Raw genomic sequence first — 24,622 nt, 5'->3', positions numbered from 1 at the left:
AATAAACACATGTATCAGGGTCACTGTCATTTATTCCCTACATTGTCATTTGGTGATTGTTTTGTCAGATTGAAAAGCAGATTCAGTTCTTATTACTCCATCTTGGTCAGAAGTCTAGAATTGAAGATATTTCAATTGTATTCCATTTATACTTTAGAAAACTTTTATCAAATATTTATGAAATCCTAGAAATTAGTAATTTTTAATTAGGAAAATGAAGTTTCCGATCTTATGCATTAATCGTGCTTGTTCACTTATCCTTTTCTTTATTTGTTGAAAACTAAATGTTGACATGCAAGTGGAATTAAAATTTTTATTTTGTAAAATAAATGATATTTTAACAAGTTTTCTAGACTGTCACCTAACTAATCTCTATACTCAAAGTTAGCCATGATTTTTTTGATGACTTAGTATACTGCTTATAAACTAGTAAAGAAGTTTGCATGATTAGCTTGCAATATAGAAGACAAATGTGAATTGCTTCATAAAAATTATATATATATTTTCTAGCGAAAACATTTCTCCTTTGCTAGCTTTTTTTTTGCCACATTTGTTTTACCATAGGGAAAATAGTACTTAATGGTATAAAACAATTGAGTGTGTGAATTTATAATGTCTATGCCTTACAGATGTCAATGAATGTGACCTGAATCCAAATATCTGCCTTAGTGGAACATGTGAAAATACGAAAGGCTCATTTATCTGCCATTGTGATATGGGATATTCAGGAAAAAAAGGAAAAACTGGATGTACAGGTACTTTTTGCCTTCAAATTAAATAAAATATTAAAGTGGTTAAGAGACTGCTGCTACAATTATAGATGAATATGTTATAAAATTGTTAGTAATTTAATTGTAAGGTTTTTTATATAACATTTAAAAATTAAGCTTGCATTTATGATTAAAAGTTGTTATACCCGAATTTGGATTCTACCTGCAAAACAGATATATTTAAAAATCACCACATTTTGTAAAGTTAAAATCACATTTTATATCAAAATAGTTAACATGATAATTATCAGACAAGAATATTCACTCACTAAAGTGAATATTTCCAAATAGCTTTCATTGTAATGCCCACATTAAGGTTTTATAATTCAAGATTCTCTTTGAAGAAAAAACACAGCCATTCATATATTTCATCAATTTTCATCAGTCTTCTAATTCCTTAAATTAATTTGCTTTTGATACATTAAGTTGTTTTAGCCTAAATTTATTACTGAGACTTAGCAGATCTTGATGAAGCAATGATTAAATCATTTATAATTTTATTTGTTTAATACCAATAGCACATAAAAATCTGTCCAGGGTATTTGTAAGAGATAATTCTATTAAAATGTCAAATGGAAGAAATAAATTTGATGAATGATATAGTTGGGGTGGTTTTTGGCTTTTATGTTTTTTTGTTTTGTTTGGGGCCACACCTGGCAGTGCTCAGGGCTTAACTGCTGGCTCTGGACTCACAGACCTCTCCTGGGAGTGCTTGGGAGACCATACGAGGAGCCAGGGATTGAACCCTGGCCAGTTGCATGCAAGGAAAGCATCTAACCCACCGGTCTTTCTCTCTGGCCCTGAATAATGTTGTTTTTAAGGATTTAGTTGGTATTTTCAAAGTTTTGGTAATAATGTTAAGCGTGTAGAATAATAACTGAAGTTTTAGTATAGTACTGATAGTAGTATAGCAGATAAATATATATATATGTAGCACAATTTTTTGTTGCTTTTTTGAAATTTTTTTTCTGTTGCTGTTTTTATTTTTATTTTGGGGCCGCACCTGGCAGTGTCCAGGGGTCATATACAGTACAAGAGGTAAAACCCAGGTCAGCTGCTTGTGAGTCAAGTGCTTTACCTACTCTACTGTCTTTTTGGCCTGTTCATTTTGTAGCACAATTTTAAACATAATGAAGATAGTTGTGAAGTTGATTATGCAGATATAATTTCATTTTTTTGAGGTTTGGCCACACCCACTTGTGCTTGAGGGCTATTCCTGGCAGTGATTTGATCACCATATAGTGTCAGAAATTGAACCCAGGGTTTTGCATGCAAAGCATACTCTGGCCTTTTGCACCATCTCCCTTGCCCTTAACTATAATTTCTTTATAGTGAACAGACTTTAATCTCACAAATTCAGTTTTGCAAGCCTTTGTGGCTTAAAATGAATATTAAAATATTTGCAGAATGTTAATGTGATAAACATGCAGAATATTTTCTTAATTTTTCATAATTGTATTTACATTGTCAATAAATTTCCCCAAGTTTATTATTCTTTCAAACTTTACAATAATGCTAAGTTCAAATTTATAGGTATTACCACTGTTAAAAATAATAACATCTTAACCAAACTATAAAAAACTGTGAGAAGTTAGAATGCTTTAATGTTTGCTAGTTATTGTTCATATAAATCTTGGCTAGGAGTACATTGTGATAAATGGCCCAGTGGTTTAAGTACTTGATCCATGTGGTCTCGGGTAGAGATAATGTCTCTACCACCCTGTATGCACCCAATCTCCTCTAGGGTATAGATGATGCTTAGTTCAGTACACCTATGGTTCAAGCTTTATTTTCAGTTTTTGATATAACTATGGGACTTGAGTAAGGGTTGGCAGTGGTGAATGGGAAAATATGACAGTTCTATATTACATTCAGTAGAGGCTAGTTTTTGGTTAAGTTGAACTCACTGAAATTCAATCCAGAGAATCATCAGGCTTATGAAGAAAGAAGTTAATCCAACGGGACAGTCTTTATTTCATATAAGAAAGGGGTCTTTAGAATTTCATACTCCAAATTCCAGCTCACAGAATAATGTGCAGAGGCTGATTATTTTATACTTTTACCAGGAATAAAGTTTAAGCTTTCATGCATTATTAATATTATTTCAAGGAAATGAGATGCAATGTATACAATGTCCTTGATACAGCACCTCTCATACAGTAGCTGGTTCGTCTAGTAGCTATTGTCATAGAGTGAGACACGTGTCTAGAGGTCATTTTAAAGACATAACTCCTAGTCAAGAAAAACACTATTCTACCATTTGATACACACTTGAAATTTGTTTGACAAAGAGAAATCTTTCTGTGTATTGAGAAGCTCATTTGTTACAAGAGAATGTGCAGATACTAAGGGTGTGCTCTCCATGTTGTTAAATGAGGTCACACTGATTTTCCTTTGAGAACACAGTCTTGCAGTAAATCATGTAAGCTGAAACATAAGTCTGAAAGTTGTACAAAATACTTGTTTTCCCTAAGGGCCAGCAACCTCCTCCCACTTTTAAATTGTCATCTACTGATTCCTTTATTGCATAATTCCAGCTTGCACTGCAAAGATGAGACGGGTTGGGTTTCTTGGCCCTTTCAATATCAGAGTAGCATGGCAGAAATTCTCTTGTAAAGGAGTGAGAACTCTGGAGTTGGTTCCTAAGTTGGAAGAAATTCTCAAGGTTGATAGTTAGGCAAGTGTTCTTCTTGGGTCAGCATCCCCTGGAGTGAAGCATGGAAGGACAGGGTGTATTTGGAGAGCAGAAAAAAAGAACCTCTGTACATACTGTTATTAACAATCCAGGTATCACAGTTGATTGGAAATGACTTCCACAAACAGGAACTGGCAGTTGGTTTGGTATACTTAAAAACATTTTTTTAAAATTCTGAGCCAAATGCTTTTAGACCTCCACCCCCCCCCCCACACACACACACACATACCCACACCCACCATGTAACTACGGCTCTTTTAATCTGCTTTTAATTTAAAATTAGTGTTACTCACAACTTAGAATACCACCAGGTACTTTGGTGATAGTCATGTTCAGGAAAAGTGTTTATAGTGTCCCAGGCAACTATTCTAAATAGGATCTGGATCTTGCCTAATGGGATAAACAAACCACACCATAAACATCAGTGACCTTCAGGCCTGGAACTGCATTTTTATGACACAGTAAAGAAATGTAATCTGTATCTGCTTCTATGTGTCTATGCACACAAATATATTTGAATGAGCACCCTATAAAGGAATTATTAAAATATGTATGCTATTTCAGAGGGAAGAACTTAGTTTCATGGTACTGAAAAGAAATGTCCTCTGGGTTCCATTACAGCTTTGTCTAAATATTTCAGCTCCCTTGCCATTACAGATTGTTTCCATTTTAACAAATAAACATGTCCCCGCCCCCCATCACTTTAGCAGTGTTCAGAATCCACCCACCTACTTACATTCCCAGCCCACGCAGATGTTAACGGTTTCTTTTTTCTCCTTAAGTTTTCTTCCAACCATGGGTATTGCTATGGGGAAGGTGATTCAGTGGAAGGAGAATGTACATTTGTGGAACACTCCTCTTCTGTCCTTGGATTATCATTTTTCTGTAGCCCACATTAAGACTTCTGCTTCTCCTTTTAGCTCACTGTCATTAGATAACACATTGAAAAAGGAAACTCAGTTGTTGCCTGGTGCCCTCCTTGTGCAGTTCTGGCTTCCACAGCCATTTTATAAGAACTTAATTCCATTCGTATCATGTGTTTACCCAGTCCACCAGTAAATAAGGCAAAGCATTAAAATCAGATTTGTTCTCAATTACAATAGCAGGATTTGGAGGGCAATACCAATTTTCAATGTGTCTGTTTCTTTTCACATGGTAAAGATTACCCAGGGATTTTGGCCTATGAGAAAGAGATTTGGATACTTCAAACCACCAGCACGCAGAGAGAATGTGTGCCCATTTCCTGCCCATTTCCTCACAGTTCTTATCATTGCTAATTGTCCTCTGCTGGCTGTTAGCCTGTGGAAAGTCAGTTAAATAGACTTGGCTCAACTTTAGATACAAATTAAGAGATCCAAGTAGCCTTCATGTTTGGCCTCTCCATTCACATCAACACTCTGATGCCTTAATCAGGAGACCTAATGAAGCATGACAGGTCTTCAGTTTAGAGTCCATGCATGTGAGGTCCACGTGAAGGGAAGGCAGGTACTTGTGTGAGTGATCCAGCTTCTCCCTAAAGACAGTCAGTAGAGGCCAGATTCACTCAGAGACAGTCCCTTATGCATTAGAGGAGCACAAGCCACCCAGGACCTGTGTCTAACATTGGATTCAGGTTCTTGTCATTCAAAAGTCACGAAAGCAGGATCTTTGACTTCTTGTAAGGAAGCTTCAGTGGGGTGGAGAAGGTTGCAACGTCAGTCCTCCATTTGAATTTCTTTGCTTTTCTTGGCTCTTGCTTATTCTTAATCTTAAAAAGGAATTTTTTGTCTGGAGCGAAACTTGTGGGGGAAAGAGAACATTTGTACAGAAAGAGATGTTCTTGGCAAGCCTGTGTTATGTTTCCTTCACATCATTGAAGAGTTGAGTATTTGAATGCCACATTATTTGTTTGCTTGTTTTTCTTATGGCTCAGTTTCCCCGTTTGCTTTTATTATCAAGTACAATCTGAGATCCAAGTTGCCTATGGAAATAATAATGAATAATATTTGGTACACATATATATATATATACAATCACACAGAAGGCCAAAACCTTTTACTCACTTTATGACTGTCTTTTAAAATTGCATGTTACAGATAGTGAGTGTAAAGCATCAAGATGCCTTTTATAAATATTCACAAAATGAAGAACTGAATGTTGACTCTTGAATTCTCAGTATCTCAGAGCCATGATATAAGCCTCTTGCAAATACAGTTTCTTCTTACCTAGAAAATGTTGCACTGAAATTCAGTTATTTTCCTGAATTAGAAATTTGTATTTGCCTTAAAAGAGACTGTCCTTTTAAAAATGCCAAGTTTTAGTTGCAATATTAAATATGCAATATTTAATTATAAAATTCTTGTAAAAATAAGGGGAGCTGTGATTATTAGAAAATCGAAAAGAGAAAAATTACAGAAATACCAGGTTGACAGGCTATGATCATCTCTGGAAATTGTTCTTGGTAAAAAGAGGAGAAAATCTTCTGTAAGTCTGTTAATACTAAGAATGTGAAAAGTCCATAAGCAGGATTTAGGATAAAGTCCTAATGTGACTAAGGTAATCAGCTCCATTAGGGAGCTGTGGCCCAAGGGAACGTGTGCTGATCAGTGGCTAGGACTGCTAAGTCCCCACTGGTCCTGGCTGACGTTTAAGCCCTCACATTTCTGTGTTCGTTTTGTCTAGAAAATCCCTGCATTCTATAACATCTGGACACTTGAATACATAAATAGTTGAAGCACATTATTTCCCCCTAACTCAAAGATCATGACAAATAAGGGAAAGAGAAAAGAATTGACTCTATCAAATTGGTTTGTGTCCTTACACTGACAGTAGTGATTCCCTGAGGAAGAGAGAAGTGTCCATGGCCCACTGACCCTGCTTGGGAGCCCAGTAGGTCAGACTCACTTTCTTGAATTCCCATGCCTACTTACCACTGTTATTCCTGGGTTGGCCTTTCTCTTCATTTTCTTGGAATGTGCCATGCTCAATTATTCATTTGGTTAAAGCTCCCAGTCACGAGTTTAAAGCAGCTTGGTATGAGCCTCCTTTGACCTCCCCTAATAATTTAGTACATTTATATGACTGCCAAGGTTACATTAAAATGCATCTATACAATAACTTTTAATTTTAAGAATATTTTTCCAATCATGTTTTCATCTAAAAGTTATTAGTGATATTGCAAAATATTTTTGTAGGAAAACTGTCACTATTTTATTTTGTGTTTGCTCTAGAAGTTATGAAAAGGCCAAAGATCCAGGGCCATTTCAGAGCTTCAGATGGAACATTGGGCAAACAGCATGTTTCCAAACACTTTCAAATAATTTAATTGGGCTTTTAAAGTAAACAAAAGGGTAAACATAAGTGTGTGCCCAGTTTCTTTTTTCATGTCACTATTTAAGTGATCACTGAAAATTCTTGCAACATTTCATAAGCCAAAATTATCCTTCTTGACCTTAGTTCTGTGTCAGACATTGGTTTTCATAAGGAGTGATAGTATCTATACCTATGATTTCTTTTTCTTTATGAAAAAGTTGACTAAGAGATTAGGTTCCTGATTTTTGTTCTATAATGGATTCTTTTTGGGATAAAAGATTCTGGCACCAATTTCAGTTCTGACCAGCAATAGGGTGCCATATAATTCAACCCAGTTTTTATCTGTTTGCCTGTAGGTAGTGGACAACATAAGATTGTTCACTAAGATTGTTCATATATCAGACCCAATTTAAAGTTCAAATTATTTGAAATTGGACTTTCAAGTCCAAAGTCAAGTACTCCTGACTGACTGCTGTAAATTCTAGGTACCAGAGTTTCCCACCGCATTCTTCTTTATTTAGATTAATTTTCTACAGTGACTCACAGAACTGAGGAAACCAGTAGGCTTTGGAAATAGCTAAATGTTAAAGATATAAAGGGCAAGATAGGGGGAAGGGACACAGAGTTTTGACCACATTCATCTCCCTGAATCTCTACTGGTAAGATTCACCAACCTGGGAAGTTGCTGAACTCTAGCCTTGTGTATTTGTACGAAACTTTTATTGTGCAGGTAGAACTGAGAAAACCACTGGAAATGGATAGAACCTTCAAACTCCCTTCTCTGGAGGTCAGATAGTTGAGATGGAAAGTTCCAGTTCTTTCTAATCACAGGTTTTGTTCTACTGGCAACCAACTCTGGACCCTAGGTGGTTTCCAAAGTCTCTTCATTAGCATAACAAAAGTTACCTTTCTTCCTCTTCTCACATAAGAAATTTCTAAGCTTTTAACAGCTTTAAATTAGAAACTGCGATGAAGAATCTTGCTATAAATCACAGTGTTACAAGAAAAATGTTTCACTTTAGCAGTATATTCTCTTTTATTGCATTTTATATGCTAAAATAAACTTTGGCTAAATTTGGAAATGGAATTTCAGGAAAATGTAGAATTTGGGGGGATGTGGAATTGTTCAGCTATATGAACCCTAGTCTGTTCCTTCCTATAATGAACAATCTCCATTGTATTGGTTTGAGTTTTAGAGAAACATGCAAGAACAATTGAGTCTTCAGTAACTCTCCTAAGCAGTTAGAGAAAAGATAGTTCACATCTTACCAATAATTTTGTATTCCCTCACAGGACATTTAAAAACAATGAAAACTATTATTCTATAGTTGACTGAATACAAAAATAATAAGAACAGAAATGTTTCCACAAGTGTTACTCACACAAAATGTTACTGGAAAGAGGTTCACTTTGTTTTGTAGTGACTGGACACATGCTAAAATAATGAAAAATAATCATAGTTTATAACAGCAAGTAGTATCACATTATTCTTCCTTTGTAAGTTGAAATTTAAGGCTGTTTGTAATATTTAACCAATATGAATACTTCATCAGTCTATGTTATACTGTAGGAAGAGCAAAAACAAGTTAATGATGGATCAGTTATTTGAAAGACCAAAAAAAGGCATCTGTGTGAAACATTTTTTAAACATTTGGTTGTTTTCCCAGACATCAATGAATGTGAAATTGGAGCACACAACTGCGACAGACATGCTCAATGTACCAACACAGCAGGAAGCTTCAAATGCAGTTGCAGCCCTGGCTGGATTGGAGATGGCATTAAGTGTACTGGTAAGTTGAAAGTAACTGATACTCCTACTCTGGATCTGCATAAATTACATTGGGAAAATATTAGTTTTGTAAAGAAAATTTTAATGTGTGCATTATTAGTTTAATATGCCCCATTTTCTTTCTATAACAATGTGATCTTTTCCCTTAAGATCTGGATGAATGTTCCAATGGGACCCATATGTGCAGCCAGCACGCTGACTGCAAGAACACCATGGGCTCGTACCGCTGTCTCTGCAAGGAAGGATACAGTGGTGATGGCTTCACTTGTACAGGTAGGTTCATGCTGGGAACCACTGAACGGCAGTCAGAACTAGAGAAGCAAATTGTTTAGTATCTCTTGGACCAGCAGCTATTTTCTGAAAGTTGAGTCCCATTCTAGACTTGTTTTAAATTGTTATTTTTTTAATCCAATCACTGTGAGATACACAGTTACAAAACTGTTCACAATTGGGTTTCATTCATGAAATATTCCATCACACTCCCCTTCACCAAATACATTTCCCACTACTAAAGTCCCCAGTTTCCCTCCCACCCCCCACCTCCAAAGTTTAGTTATTTGAAATGTCCCCATGAAATAGAAGTTTGAAACATATACCATTAGGACAAGCTCAAAATCTAAATATACACACATATATGTACATATATATGCACTTATATATTACTGATACCTGTGTCATTTTAACAGTCATTTGTTTAAAACAAGCTGTATTTCTGTGTATAAACTAGCCCTTTATATTTTTGCGCCTATTTCTTCCCACTGACTTGTTTTCCACATCAACTCCAAGCATAAACTTGCTGAGAAAGCTATGTAAGAAAAAGGCATTAGATGAACATTATATATTTTTCTCCCAATAGCCATCATGGTTACCCTTCCACACTGATATAAATAATAGTTTCATAATTTCTTCATATGGAAGTAATTCTCTTTCAGTTTCATAGTACATGATAGTTTTCTTCTTAACATGACAGAGTAGTCATAGAATATTTCAGTCATATATATTTAAATATAACAAGCATAGCTTCTATAAATATTTCAAAATATTATAAATATAATTGTATAACTGATACACAAACAAAAAAAAACACTATCCTCCCATTGTTCATCAATTTGCTCAAGCGGGCCCAGTAACATCTCCATTTTTCTTTTGAGACTTTTTGTTACTGTGTTTGGCATATTGAATATACCACGGGTATCTTGCCAGGCTTTGCCATGCGGGCGAGATACTCTCAGTAGCTTGCCGGGCTCTCCGAGAGGGGCAGAGGAATTGAATCCGGCTCGTCCAGGCTGATTGCACGCAAGGCAAATGCCTTACCGCTGTGCTATCGCTCCAGCCCAAACTGATACACATATTTACATAAATATATATGCACAGACAGAAAATATTTTCTAATGTCAGGGGCTTTGATGTTAAATAGATATTGAGATTTTTGTCCCATTAGCCAGTAGGTAGCATAGCTGCACATGACTCAGAGCATTAATTTTCTTCTGAGCACTTAGCTCACAAGAAATCATGTCAACATAAAAACAGGCAGTGACTGATTTACCTGGAAAATGTATTAACTCACTGAAAGTTTTAATCAGAGTTGAAATTGTTTTTGCCTACCCCGGTAAAGTCTTGCTACCATGGAGCTCCTGTCACTTTTTAGAACATAATCTAAGTTTCATATCCTAGGCATAGCTGGCTCATGTGTTTTTAATGTTTCTAATAATTAACAAACCTCAATCGAGATTTTTTTCACCATAGTTGAGCCTGAAACCTGAGAAAAAAAGTAGAAACCATGAATGTGTTCTTTGCTGTCATGGATTTATCCTCATAAAGAGTCTGCTTGAAGGAGCATTAGTTTGAGTGATGCATTTTATATCATGAGGGATCATTGAACATGCAGATTCTGCATCTGAACTACATGCTCATTAGTTATTCAATACTATCATCTAAAAAAGAATACTAGGGGCTGGAGTGATAGCACAGCAGGTAGGGCATTTGCCTTGCATGTGGCTGACCCAGGTTCGATTCCCAGCATCCCATAAGGTCCCCCAAGCACCACCAGAATTAATTCCACGAGCCAGGAGTAACCCAGCATCACTGGGTGTGACTCAAAAAGGAAAAGAAAAAAAGAGAATACCAGATGAATGTAAACGTGTTCAATAGAAATTACAGTGAAATCTCCACTGGGCAGGATGTTGGCAGTTATTAAAATGGTGGCACATGAGGCATCATAAAGCTTTGGACTAGAAGGGCTAACATGTGTTCTTTTCTGACTGCAGATCTTGATGAGTGCTCTGAGAATCTGAATCTGTGTGGCAATGGTCAGTGCCTGAATGCCCCCGGAGGGTACCGCTGTGAGTGCGACATGGGCTTCGTGCCTAGTGCTGACGGGAAAGCTTGTGAAGGTAATGGAGGGAAAAGCTGATGGGAGTCTCACAGGGCCTGATGAGATCAGGTTATTTAAACATCCTTGTTGTTTTGTTCTGTTTCATTTTTGAATTGAGGTGTGTTTTGGCCTCACATCTAAGCTACTCAGTTCAGTTTGTGGAGGGATTCAGTCTCCAAGTTGACCACTTCTCATGATGCAGAGGAAAAACCTCAGCTCTCTAGCCACAAGCTCCACATCCACTCTTAGCCAGATAGTCTCAAAAGAGCACCCTGGAAGGCTGAAATCAAAAAGCCAACCAAGCGTGTTTAACTCAAGGCGATCTATTCATCTCCATTACTGGGGGCAAGAACTCCAGGTGCTAGTCCCCTGTTAATATTTCACTGAATTCTTCTCTTCAAATATGAAGATGTGGTTCTGATCTTTTTAAATCAATGGTTTGGTTTCTGCAAACTAAAGCTTTAAAATAATAGAGCAGTTAGTTTATATATATATAGCAATGGCCTGGGTGTGTCCCACTTGGTCTCTAAATATCTTATAGGAGTAGGGAGTGGTCTTTTTGCAGATTCCTTCAGTCAGAAGGGTTTTGGGATAATGCCAGAAGTCAATATTGAGATCTCTCAGCTCGAGGCCCACCGTATCTTTCTGAGAAGTGTGGGTCAGACCTGATCAGCCCCAGAAGTCTGTTAGCTTAAGATGTATCCCATCATGAAACACAAAATTCTTCTCTTTATTCACACTTGTCAAATTGAACAACGTTATTCTTCACTGAGAAGAATGAGGGACTATAGTGAACTAAAAAGATTTCAGTAGAAATAAACAAGTGATAACAATCGACAGAAGTTTAAACAAGGCCCTGATTAATGTCTTAACTAATCGTTGTTGCTTGTTAGTAGGACATTAACTCAAAATCAATCTTTAACCATGGCACATATACCTAATTATTTTATATGGTTCTGTGTAAATACTTTTCTTTGTTATGGGCCCATACAATGTGCTTCATGCAGTTTGTATTAAATATGGAGGGTTTGATATAAAATGCCTCTAAGGCAAGAAAACAGATTATGCTCTTGATTCCATGCCTAATGCCTTGTTTACTTTTGTTTCTCCAAACATCGAAGGAAAGCAGGTACTGTGCTACCTCTGCTTTCATAAATAGTCGCAGTGAAAATTTTGTGTCCCCCCCCATGCTCTAAGAGAAGCTTTTGTTTGTTTGTTTGTTCTTAATATAAATCATCACTGGCAGAGTGGTCATGGCTATTTAAAACCAGTCTCAAGGCTGAAAATGTGCCCACGGTTCAATTAGCCACACAGAATGTGAACTGGAGGCAGGGGTGGGTGTGGAAGCCTTTTCTGTAGTTTCTAAATCTCTATCAACAAACGCAAACACACCTAGTAATTCTAGGGATACACAGGATTATAGAACTGATTACCGAGTTAGCACAAAGCCTTTGTGGGGTATATGCGATTTAACCTACAGCAAAACAAAGTAGCGAAAGCACACAGCAGAAGAATCAGAGAATTCAACTTGAGGTGGTGTGTTCAGCTCTTGCTTTTCCAGAGAGGGTGGGTTTGCCTGTGCTGGAGGGTGGGGGAGGAGGTCAGCCTTTCCTTAATAGCATCAGTTGTCTCATTGTGTTAAGTCTTTTTCTCGTAGAAAAGACATTTAATTTCTCCCTAACCCTCATTTTTCCTGTTTAAATTCCTCTCCAAGATATCGATGAGTGCTCTCTTCCAAATATCTGTGTTTTTGGAACTTGTCACAACCTTCCCGGCCTATTCCGCTGTGTGTGTGAAACAGGCTATGAACTGGACCAAAGTGGTGGCAACTGTACAGGTAAGGTACCCGCTCAACTCAGAATCAGTCCTTAACAGTCCAAGCGGGTTTTATGGGGATCCCATAATGGCATTCACAGCTTCAGAGAAAAGTATCAGGAATCATCAGACAATTCTCTTTCTTCGAGAGGCCAGTAATGAGCTGTGAAGGTGAAGGGACTGAAGACAACTTTAGGGACTATCTGTAGCTGGAGAGTCAAGTTCAAAGTTCAGAGCTAAATCCTCAGCAGTGTTCTAGTACTCAGGTCACTTACCATCACCTCCCTCAATTGCTCTCCACTAGAGTATGCCTTCCCAGCACCCTTTCTTCCTTTGGATTTTCTAACTATCCTCTTATTACATCAGGCCTCGAGAGTCCCTCAGGGAGCTGGACTCTGTTGTCTTTGTCCTTTCCTCATTCCACCCTTCTCACCTCACTTCCACACCTTCCTATCCCTCCTAGTTCTCCTAGGATTTAAAAACAAAATGAATTACCTGTAGCAGGGTCACCAGGCCCATTGATAAGGTGTGCGGGTAGGGGGCAGGGGTATTATCCTCCTGGACAATCTCTCCTTTGTGTGTGCCTTTGCAATATTTTTTGAGCCTTTGAAACAGACAAAAGGATCGGATGGGCTTGGATTGTGATAAAGCCCATGTTCTAGATATCTGGAATTGTGTGCATATTTTTTGAATTGAAACTGAAAGGGAGCTCTTAGGCCTCGCCTCAGGGATGGTGGAAGACTCCAAGTGGGCTTGAGGAAGCAAACTCAACCTGTGTGTTTGTCTGCTTTGCACACAGCTGCACAGAGGCTCACACGCCCCGTGGGGGAAGCAGCCGGTTTTGCCTGCTCCCGAGGGCTCCCTGGGACAGCTTGCTCTAATTTGATGAAATAATAAGCCACACATATTAAATGTATTTTCTTAAAACCTGTGTCTGAATTTTTGGTTGACCGAGGTCACCATAATGTTTTGCTTTCAGTTACCTTGACTGGAATATTTTGCCTCATTCCAAAGTTATATTTTCTCCTGATGACAAATTGGAATCCTTAAAAGTGTTCCAGAGGAAAAAGACCAAAGACTCTGACATACTTCCTTCCTGAAGGGTTTTACTCCAGAAGGGGAAAACTGTACTTCTAGGTACACTTATAACTAGGAGCTGTTTTTCTAAAAGTTCTTATTGGGAGCTCATTGATGCTACTGTTAGAGGGTAGAGTCTGCCCCTCCTTGGCACAGATGGTAATTCTAACTTTTTTGCTGTTTGGTCTTAGATGTGAACGAGTGTCTAGATCCAACCATGTGTATCAGTGGGAACTGTGTCAACACCCCTGGCAGCTACACCTGTGACTGTCCACCTGATTTTGAACTGAATCCAACTGGAGTTGGCTGCGTTGGTAAGATTGTCATCACAATGTTGTGGGAATCAAACTGTTTGCTGTTTTTAAAACACTATTAAAATTCCATTCCAAAATATTAAACATGAAATAGCATAAAAATATAAACACACCCTATATTTGACCTCAATGGTGGGGTAATTTTTATTAATGCTAGAGTTCCAGCATATGTGTTTGGGTCCTTTGACTTACTTAGTATGTCAAAGTATGGGGTTTGAATCAGTTTCTAAAGGAGATTTGAATTTTTAACCCTCGTGTAGAATGAGGCAGCCTGAAGCTTTATTTGTTTGTATATGGTAAATAGATACCCGCTCTGGAAATTGCTATTTGGATATTCGACCTCGAGGAGACAATGGAGATACCGCCTGTAGCAATGAAATTGGAGTTGGTGTTTCCAAGGCTTCCTGCTGTTGTTCTCTGGGTAAAGCCTGGGGGACTCCTTGTGAGCTGTGCCCTGCTGTGAACACATGTAAGTGGACATCTTCCGATTTATTATTCTTCTTCCACCCCTGGCCAGGTCCCCTTTCTAGATCCACAGAATAGAAGCCAGAGGGAGGGAGCAGCCACTCTTTTCTACTCTTTAAAACGTTAGGTGGGGAAATAACCTCAATTCTCTCTGAGTGAAAAACAGATATCACTATTTGTAAGATTTTTGCAAACTAGGTTACACACATCATGTTTTTTACCTCACAAATACATATCAATTGATCTATCCGCTTGTCATTTATGAATAGTTTCAGAAGTTCTAGGACAGACCTCATGTCCCCAGGATGAAAAAGAAGCAATTTGTTAAGCAAATATAAAATGGAAGAAATGGGATTAGGCAAATATAAAATGTCACTGTCACTGTCCTCCCATTGTTCATCAATTTGCTCGAGCGGGCCCAGTAACATCTCCATTGGAGACTTTGTTGTTACTGTTTTTGGCATATCGAATACGCTACGGGGAGCTTGCCAGGCCCTGCCGTGCGGGCGAGATACTCTCAGTAGCTTGCCAGGCTCTCCGAGAGGGGCGGAGGAATCGAACTCGGGTCGGCCATGTTGGCTGTGTGCAAGGCAAACGCCCTACCGCTGCGTGGTGCTAAATATAAAATGAAATAAACAAAAGACTAGTTATGTTATAGGGATATAAGACAAATAAAGGGATTCCCTCCTTGATGCTGCATGGCCTCTATATATAGACCTACACCACTTGGTGTGGCCCTATAAAAATAAAATTAAGTGGCAGATTATTCCAATCTTATGATAGTCTTGAACAAAAACTTTACAATGTGATTTTTAGGACATAAGGACATGCACGATGCCTTCAAAAAATTTTAAACTTTCTATTTTTTTAGATGGGTTCTATAATATAATTCAGATTCCAATATATATTCTATGAAAAAGGATCAATGACTGCATATGGTATATTAGGATAGATATGTATCATGCTTTGCCGAAGGGGGAATTATTTGCTCTTTCTAAATGGGTTTATTGAATTCCTAGGTTATGTTCTTTAGGTAGGCAAAGATGAATTAGGCTAGATTTAGCTTCCAGAAATGTATGATCAAGGGCTAGGGATGTGTCCCAGCAGTAGAGCACTTGGCTTGCTTGAGTGAAGTCTGGGGTTCAGTTCTGAGCACTGCCAGAATGAGTCATCTATCAGGCTAAATAGGAGCCAATATGTAAGAATTACTAGTTAATATTGGTTTCCCCCCTCAGTAAGGGAAGGAAAGAGCAGTTAATTGCTTTCTCTCATGTGTGGGAGAAAGGGAACACCTGAGGAACTGGGAAAGAAGATCAATGGTGACCACTTGTCTTGCATGTGTAAGACCCCAACCCCATAGAAAATAACATAAAACAACAACAACAGCAACAAGAAAACCTGGTTTTAATTAGAACTTTATCACCTGCACCCACATAACTTTGGGAAATTTACTTAGCAAGTTTGAGTTTCTTTGTTCATAACATACTTCCCAGGATTAAATAAAATCCCTCCTATAAATGCACTTTGCACAGGAATGAATGCTAAGAAGCCACTTTCTTCTCTCTTATGATTGATGAACGGTGCATTTTTTATTAGAACTTGAAAGAAGGGTATGACATGAAAAAGAAGGCTTAAAAATTGTGGCTGCAGAAAGGGCAGGAGAGAAAAGAGTAAAGGGAGAACTAATCATTTCACTGATGTTGAAAGAAAAAAACAAGATGTATACATGGGGACAAAAATCTTTGTTAATACTGATTAGCTAAGTAATAGAGGTCTTATCCCAAATTAGATCTGAGTTCGCACTGAAATATATACATTTAAGCAATATGGACAGAAAATTTTAGAAAACCAGAAGTGGTATCATCAGGTTTGGGGAGAGCAATGGTGATTATAACAAACAAACCAACCCGAAAAATGAGTTCTTATGGATGCACACCAGAATGATATAGCAGACTAGGATTCTTCTTATTTACAAGTTCCTCATGTATATACACTGTATATAGCACATGTATGTAGCTCGTGTATATAACTGTCACTGTCACTGTCCTCCTATTGTTCTTCGATTTACTCAAGCAGGCCCAGTAACGTCTCCATTGTGAGACTCCTTGTTACTGTGTTTGGCATATCAAATATGTCATGGGTAGCTTGCCAGGCTTTGCTGTGCGGGCAAGATACTCTCAGTAGCTTGCCAGGCTCTCCGAGAGGGGCGGAGGAATCGAACCTAGCTCTGCCAGGCTGGCTGCGCATATATAACACAAAATTAATATTTTTGAGTGAAATAATTGTATGGCAGAATTAAAAGAGGAGATCAAAAGACACCATAAAAAGTTGTTTGGGGAAACCAGGAGAATCAGTACAGCTGTCTGTAGAAACAGAGGCAAGGAAGATCTCAGTTATTAGGAAGAGAAGTGGGAGGAGGAAGGAAGAATGACAACATTTTCCTAAAGCAGTGCGGAAATGTTTGGAATAAGAACTGATTAACAGCTTTTAAAAAGAGCTGTCATTCATTCCCAGAACTAAGGCTGAACGAAACATAAATATGGAAGAGTTGTTAGAAAATATAAAGGGAAAGTCTTTAAAAAGAAATAATGGTGGAGGTGGGGAATAAAATAGTTCCAAGGAACATAAGGTCAGGCGAGTAGGTGGACATTTCAAAGACTGAGGACAGAAGCCTTACACTTGGCACCAAAAGTCAAAACTATCCAAAATTGACCAGAATACACAAAGATGTTAACTTACTTCTTAGAGGTGGGGCAACTGCTAAAGATTCCGGAAAATGGTTATGTTCCACTGGAGATGTCAGTGTGTCTCATGAGGATACTATTTCTGGAATACATAGATTTAAATCATCTAAATTAATTTTTTTTGTTGTTCCAATAGCTGAGTATAAAATTCTCTGCCCTGGAGGAGAAGGTTTTCGACCCAATCCTATCACTGTGATATTAGAAGGTAATTTTTGTTTCCTTTTCCTTAAAGTGTGCACATTTTAAACACCATGGGGTTTATTCACAAGACTGAAGAAATGTTGTTGTTTTCATCTTGATAGATATTGATGAGTGCCAGGAGCTTCCAGGACTGTGCCAAGGAGGAAAATGTATCAACACCTTTGGCAGTTTCCAGTGCCGCTGTCCAACGGGCTACTACCTGAATGAAGATACCCGTGTGTGTGATGGTAAGTACCCCAAGAGGAGGAGAAATGCTTTTTCTGTGTTGAGAACTGACTTCAAAATCCACCATAGTGTTTCCAGGGAGACTGAGATTCTTGCAATACAGTGCAATGATCTCAACACGTGTGTCACCAGGCCACACACATGGCAGCTTTACTGCTGCTGGCATGATGTCACATCCAGTACAGCCTGGCGCTCCCTTGAGCCACAATTGCATTTTCCCCTGCAGAGTTTTGCATACCACTCAGACGAGCCATTTTTATTAGTAAAATAATAGTGCAGGTCTTATTCAGTCACTTCTATCTTCCAGAGGTTCCTAGGCTCCTGTTCTTGTCCTTCACCACTTACTCTCAGTTCCGACACATTCAGATGAGCTTCTCTGTGGAGGCAGCCCCTTTGGCTTTATGATATTAGTATTGATTCCTGCCCAACATGTGTTACTGAACAGACAGAAAGTATTGACGCTTTGAGCTTTTAGGACCCTTAGACTGTAGTCCAGGGCAGGAGAGATGGTTTTCTCTATATGGGAGTCACACCTTTAGAAAAGAAAAAAAACCTCCTTGTATCACACAGGAGGAAGATTCCTCTGTCGCTCCACAAATCTTATTAGGTGACCACCACAATGACAGAACTCAGCATGAGATGGAGCTCAGTAGTAAAGTACTTGCTTTGCATGTGGGAGACCCTGGTTCCATACCCAACCTCTCAAAACAAACCAAAATCTCATGAAGTATTAGGAGGGCATCACTGAGTACATGGCATAACTCTCAGGCCCATAGAGATAAAAAAATTAAGATCAGCCCCTATATTTAGAAATGGGAAATGCCTAACTCATGCCTTACCCTTTTCAGATTCGTGAAATCAGCCACTGTTATATCCCTATGTAGGTATTGTGAGCCTATGAATTGTGCTATTTGTTTCTCTGAAGGATTTTTCAGAGTTATAATTTTTCCACATATCCACCTCTACATGACTCCAAGTGTGTTATGGATTCTAGGATCTCATTTCATAAAACAAGACTTCTTTTCCTGCAACTCTATTTCCCCAAAATGTACACATTAACACAGATAAAGGATGTCATTGTAAATGAATGAAACATCTATTTCTCTTTATTGGTTTCAAAGTTTTGGGCTGAAGTAATTGCACAGCGATTACTGGGTCGGCCATGTGCATTTGCCTTGCACATGGCCGACCCAGGTTTAATTCATCTGTCCCTCTCGGAGAGCCCAGAAAGCTACTGAGAGTATCCCGCCCGCACAGCAGAGCCTGGCAAGCTCCCTGTGGTGTATTCAATATGCTAAAAACAATAACAACAAGTCTCACAATGAAGATGTTACTGGTGCCCACGCGAGCAAATTGATGAACAAAGGGAGGACAGTGCTACAGTGCAGGTTTCAAAGTACCCTGTGGACTTTATCCTCCACTGTGAACATTTATATTGACACCAGGTATAATGCTTTCTCAAAAGCTCACACAATACTTTTTTCTCTGCATTTTAGATGTGAATGAATGTGAAACTCCAGGAATCTGTGGTCCAGGAACATGTTACAACACTGTGGGCAATTATACCTGCATTTGTCCTCCTGACTACATGCAAGTGAATGGGGGCAACAATTGCATGGGTAAGTGCAAAATTTCTCATGAGTTCATGGTTAGTCCTCGTCTGCAAAGAGAAAGAGATTTTGAGTCCAGTATTAATTCTTAGTCTTATATTACTCATCAGACTCTTTGCTGTCATTCTTCCACTGTCTTCTGTGAACTTCCACTCCTGGAACCATAAGCTGGACGAGTTTTCACCATCTCATGTGGGTGGTTGGGATTTTTCTTTAAACTGTAATGTTGGAAAATCCCAAACAACGGTTTTATAGTACGTCTTTTGTTTGACTTTTGGATGTATCTTTATACAATTATATTTGCAGCAGTGACTTACAGTATTAAAACATCATGAGTTGGAAACGAGAAAGTTGTTGCCAAAGAGCAGTGGTGAATTGTTACTAGGAGACGGGCAGAGTCATGTAAAGTTTATTAATGCTACAGCTCCATAGTGACTTAATTCTGTGGTACAAAATACCAGGAATACATTTCTCAACATCTGTCTTCTTGTAACAGAAGAGGAAAGTGGAAAGTTATGTAAGAGCAGGCTTTTCCTGCTCTTATCAAAGTTGAGCTATAGTTCAGTTCAAAAGAAATAAGCTCTTTATTATCCCTTTAGAAATCTGTTTTAATTTTCCCATGGTGTTATCCTATTTTTTCTAGATATGAGAAGAAGTTTATGCTACAGAAATTATTATGCTGACAACCAGACCTGTGATGGAGAACTTGTATTTAATATGACCAAGAAGATGTGTTGTTGTTCCTATAACATTGGTCGGGCCTGGAATAAGCCCTGTGAACAGTGTCCCATTCCCAGTACAGGTCAGTTTTAATTTCACAAAAACATAGGTTGAATTGTTGGCCATGAATTGTTGGAGAAATGAGTCTCTAACAATGGAAAAAAGTGTTGCATTGTTTTTTTCTTTATAACAACAACAACGACAACAAATGAACTCACAAAAACAAGTATCTAAATCCATAGTTGATTCTGATCCTTCTACATGAAAATGGAATCTGAATATAAGGCATTCCATAAAATACAATTAAGAATATTTTTAGTTTGCTAGACTGAATAGCAAACAAGGGCAAGAGAAACTCAGAGCAAGGTGCAAGGCAAATACACAAATTCCAAGCTGGGAATTCTTACATAGTTGCTTGAGCCAAACAATAATGTTGGCTCCAAACTTTCAGGCAGTTCATACGAGAAGGGAGACATCAAGTCTTAGATTAGTGATGACCATTAAGTAAAATCAACAGTAATAGAAAATGCAACTCCTTTTTAAAAATCTTTGTTTTGAATTGAGATGGTATTGGTTTACAAGACATGATTTAAGTGCTCAATCTTTATTCTCTCTAACATCTATTAACACAGATATGCTTTCATCATACCCACCACTGAAGTACCAACATGCTTACCCCATTGTCCATTGGTTGACTTCCTTTAAATCCCTTCTCTGTAACTCTGCTTGATATTGAGACCTGGAAGAAATATATTCTTTCTTAGCATGTCTGTCTCAATGTCTGTCTTCTTGTGGAAGGCAGTGGAAAATGTCCATATTATAATTTTTTATGCAAAAAATTATCTTCTTAAAATAAATGAAGTTAGAGTTTTCATGCATTGTTTTTATATGGTAGATATAACATTAAGAGATCATGTTGAGACTGTGAATATTATCATTTGTATTGAATATAAGACATTGTCAGAGTATTCTGTAGTACTTTCTCCAACTCACAGCGATATGGAAAAACAATGTTTTTCTAGATAAAAATATTGGAGAAAAAGTTACTTGGCAATGATGAAATGGATTATTCTTTAGTAAAATATATCATATCCAGGCTTACTCCAGAAATAATATAATATTGGCCATTTAGAATCTTGAATTACATCCACCATCCAAGATTCTCTGGAGCAGAGTTTCACAAACTATGCCCACTGGTAAAAGCTAACCCACTATATGTTTTGCCTGACCTGCATTGACTTTATAGTACAGGTTTTGGCAATTATTGTATAGCTTGCAAAACCTAAAATATTTACCCTTTGCCCTATAAGAAATCATTTGCTCACCACTGATCTGGATAAATGACTATCAAATTTTTGATCATATGTATAAGTAAAAAATCTTGAGATAACACTCATATGAAATTATACATGCTCATGTCTATATATATATTTATTTACAGTGTCATTTTAAGAAAGCATATATTGGGTTTTCTCTTTCAAGCTCATGTTCCTCCTTGAACACATATCTTTACTGGTTTGCTTTTTCTGCTTTTTTCCCTTTGGAGAAGCCTGCATTTCTCCCTTTGGAGAAGTCTTCCCTTTCTCTCCTCTCACGTCTTTCTAAGTAAATTTTGTTCAATAAAAATTATCTAAAATTTTTAAAACTATTTTGCTTCACAAAAGAAAAGAATTTATTATATTCATGACTGTTTTGTTATAACTATTTGCTCGAGCGGGCCCAGTAACGTCTCCATTGGAGACTTTGTTGTTACTGTATCTGGCATATCAAATACGTCAGGGGAGCTTGCCAGGCTCTGCCGTGCGGGCGAGATACTCTCGGTAGCTTGCCGGGTTCTCCGAGAGGGGCGGAGGAATCGAACTCGGGTCGGCCATGTTGGCCGCATGTAAGGCGAACGCCCTACCTGCTGTGCTATCGCAATATTAGTATTAAAAATAGATTTTACTAAGATAGAAGTACTAGTATTTTCTTTTTTATGTTAATGGGCATTGCTTGCCTTTCGGGAGGCCATTTTTTAAGAGTTCTGATAAAGACTATCCTTTCAGAATGTCTGTTTTTAAACTCTGCATATTAAATCTGCACACATTTTAGCAGAGCTCCTAAAATTTCTGTGGATGGCCAGTATCAGCTGGCATGACATTTTTTTTTTTGAAGTGGAAACTCATATATCGAGGAAATAAATCAATACTGTGTGTTTATTAAAATGCAGTCCAGAAACCTGTTGGTAGTTTTCATTATATTTTCTCAGTATGGCAGTAGTCATCTTGAGCTCATCAGATCAGTTATGATATTGATTGGGAATTACAAAATCCCAAAGTTAGGGAAGCTGAAGGGATAGTACAGCAGTTGAGGCACTTGCGTCGCACGTGGTCAACTCAGATTCAATTCCCAACACCCATATGATTCCCCCCAGCCTCACCAAGAATGACTCCTGAGAGTAGAGCCAGGAGTAAGCCCTGAGAACCACCCAAAAATAAAATCAAAGATACAATCCAGCTCTCAGAGTTAGACAAGACTTTGGATGGCATTTTAATTCAGCCTTGACTATCAACTGATGAGTTTAAATGGAAAAATGAGTGGCAGAGGGTAGGAGAAGGAGAAGGGCGGCAGAGGAAGAGAGAGTAGGGACCGGGGCGGGGAGCAGAGAAATAGAAGAATGCTGCATCCAAAGAAATTTAGCTTCATAAAAATAACTAATGATGAAATTGTTTGATCCGATTTAGTCATTAACCAAACAAACATTAGGGACTGTGGTCTCCCTGCTCTACTTCTTAAGCCTTCCTCAAACCCTACAACTTTTAAGTCTCCTTCATTTTTCTACAATTTGCTTCTTCTGAAGTTCACTTTATTCTTCTATAGTCTTTTTATAAAGCCTTCTTCGAACTCTAGCTCCCTTAATGTGGAGTGGAAAAAGGCACTCCTGCTAGCTAGACCGTAGGTCCGAAAGTTATGCAAAATCTTCAAGAAAACCTAAGTGTCTCCAAGTAAGTTCTTTCCCATGAATGGCCTGTGTTATGGGACGTCTGTCTCTCTCTTACAATCATACCACTTTTCCTTCTGTGTCAGTCTTAAGCTCAAGGTTCCAGCATCTATGGAACTTTTCAAACTTTCTTTAGTTCTTCAAAATACAAATAAATACATTTTAAACATATTTACAGAATAATGTTCTGCCTAATGATTGTTATTTGTTGATGCCTATTCCCCTCCCTACCTTTGTTTAATTCCTGTAGATGAATTTGCTACGCTCTGTGGAAGTCAAAGACCAGGTTTTGTCATTGACATTTACACTGGCTTACCCGTTGGTGAGTATGACAACATTTTCAGAACTTTCTGTCTTTGTCTGTGTTTTAATAAGGCAAAATACAAACCATTGTTTCTTGTTTGTTATATTTTTCCGTAGAAAACATAGTCATTAAACAGTGCTTATTAGCTTTAGTGAAATACTGATTCTTAGTTTGCTGCAAAACAGTACAAACATTCTTTGCAGTTCTGCCTAATTGGCAGTAACACATTATTGCTCATGATTAAGAGAATTACAAAGCTTTTCACAAAATTGCAATCAGCCTTAGTTAAACCAACCCTGGGCATCAACAAGGAAAGTGATTCTGGGTGTAGAGCTATTTAGCATTTGATTTCACGATAATTCCCAATCCTTGCTAAGACATGGGTTTAGTATAAATTTTCACACCAATCCTCATTGTAAATTGTTCATAGAAATCCTTTTTGTGTGTCAGTTTCATCTCATGGAGAACCTCTTCTGGTTATCTGCTTTGGGAACTGCAGATGTGAAATTTAATGTGTGTTTTTGTGTGTGTGTCTGTGTGTGTGTGTCCAATCTAAGACCCATTGATAATTGGAACAGAAATTACTACAGAATTAGAGATGCTTGTGCAAGATTCAAAAGAATTGCACTGTGTTCAACCCATAGAGACAATGCCTTTGTTGTTTCCAACCAAATAACATTGAAGTCAATCAAAAGCTATGGCATTCTCCAAGTTTTTTTCCCCACTGTAACTTATAGGCATCCTTAGACATCCCTCCTCAGTCAACCTTGAGCTATTGTGTCTAGTAGGAAATATCCCCACTTGCTTCTTTCTGCCTCTTCCTAATAAGTAAACTGAAATCCACATCATCCTTTCCAGTGACCTTGTTTAAGAAAACAAGGGTCTGGTCCAGCAATCAACCCAGCTTTCTCAGTGCCAAATCCATATGGCTTCAAAGTCAACATCCAAAGAAACTTCATGGTTTGGAAAGAAAAACTGCTAAATGACATTGGCATGAAACACCTGGCCCTGGCTGCTTTGTTTTTCCCCTTCCCCAAACAGATATTTTCATATCCTTAGAATCTCTGATCTGAACATAAGTTGTCTGTAATAGTGATGGTTTTCCACAGACACACCCAGACCCCAGCAAGGCCTGCCCTCTACCCCCTGAGGTTGGCAACAGGCAAAGACAGACTTGAAACAGAATTAGTGTTGATCACCAGTAGAGCTGGAAAGGCCCCCAACATCATCTGGTGCAAATGATTTGCT

At 38.0% G+C, this 24,622-nt stretch overlaps 1 protein-coding gene across 1 annotated transcript in view; it reads left to right on the top strand.

The window, feature by feature from the left end:
• Positions 1-24,622, top strand: part of FBN1 (fibrillin 1) — a 255,857-nt gene that overhangs the window by 182,841 nt on the left and 48,394 nt on the right. Inside the window, exons 31-42 of the mRNA XM_056135363.1 lie at positions 630-755; positions 8,424-8,546; positions 8,696-8,818; positions 10,813-10,938; positions 12,634-12,756; positions 14,003-14,125; positions 14,430-14,594; positions 17,471-17,539; positions 17,637-17,762; positions 19,257-19,379; positions 20,014-20,172; positions 23,321-23,392. Of these exons, the coding sequence (XP_055991338.1) occupies positions 630-755; positions 8,424-8,546; positions 8,696-8,818; positions 10,813-10,938; positions 12,634-12,756; positions 14,003-14,125; positions 14,430-14,594; positions 17,471-17,539; positions 17,637-17,762; positions 19,257-19,379; positions 20,014-20,172; positions 23,321-23,392 (1,458 nt within the window). The remainder of the gene's footprint in view (positions 1-629; positions 756-8,423; positions 8,547-8,695; positions 8,819-10,812; positions 10,939-12,633; positions 12,757-14,002; positions 14,126-14,429; positions 14,595-17,470; positions 17,540-17,636; positions 17,763-19,256; positions 19,380-20,013; positions 20,173-23,320; positions 23,393-24,622) is intronic.

This window comes from Sorex fumeus, unplaced genomic scaffold, assembly GCF_029834395.1.
Source record: "Sorex fumeus unplaced genomic scaffold, SorFum_2.1 ptg000111l, whole genome shotgun sequence".
In the NCBI taxonomy this organism is placed as follows: Eukaryota; Metazoa; Chordata; class Mammalia; order Eulipotyphla; family Soricidae; genus Sorex; species Sorex fumeus.
Note: the sequence above shows the minus strand (reverse complement) of the source record. Positions and strands in the feature narration are given on the sequence as shown.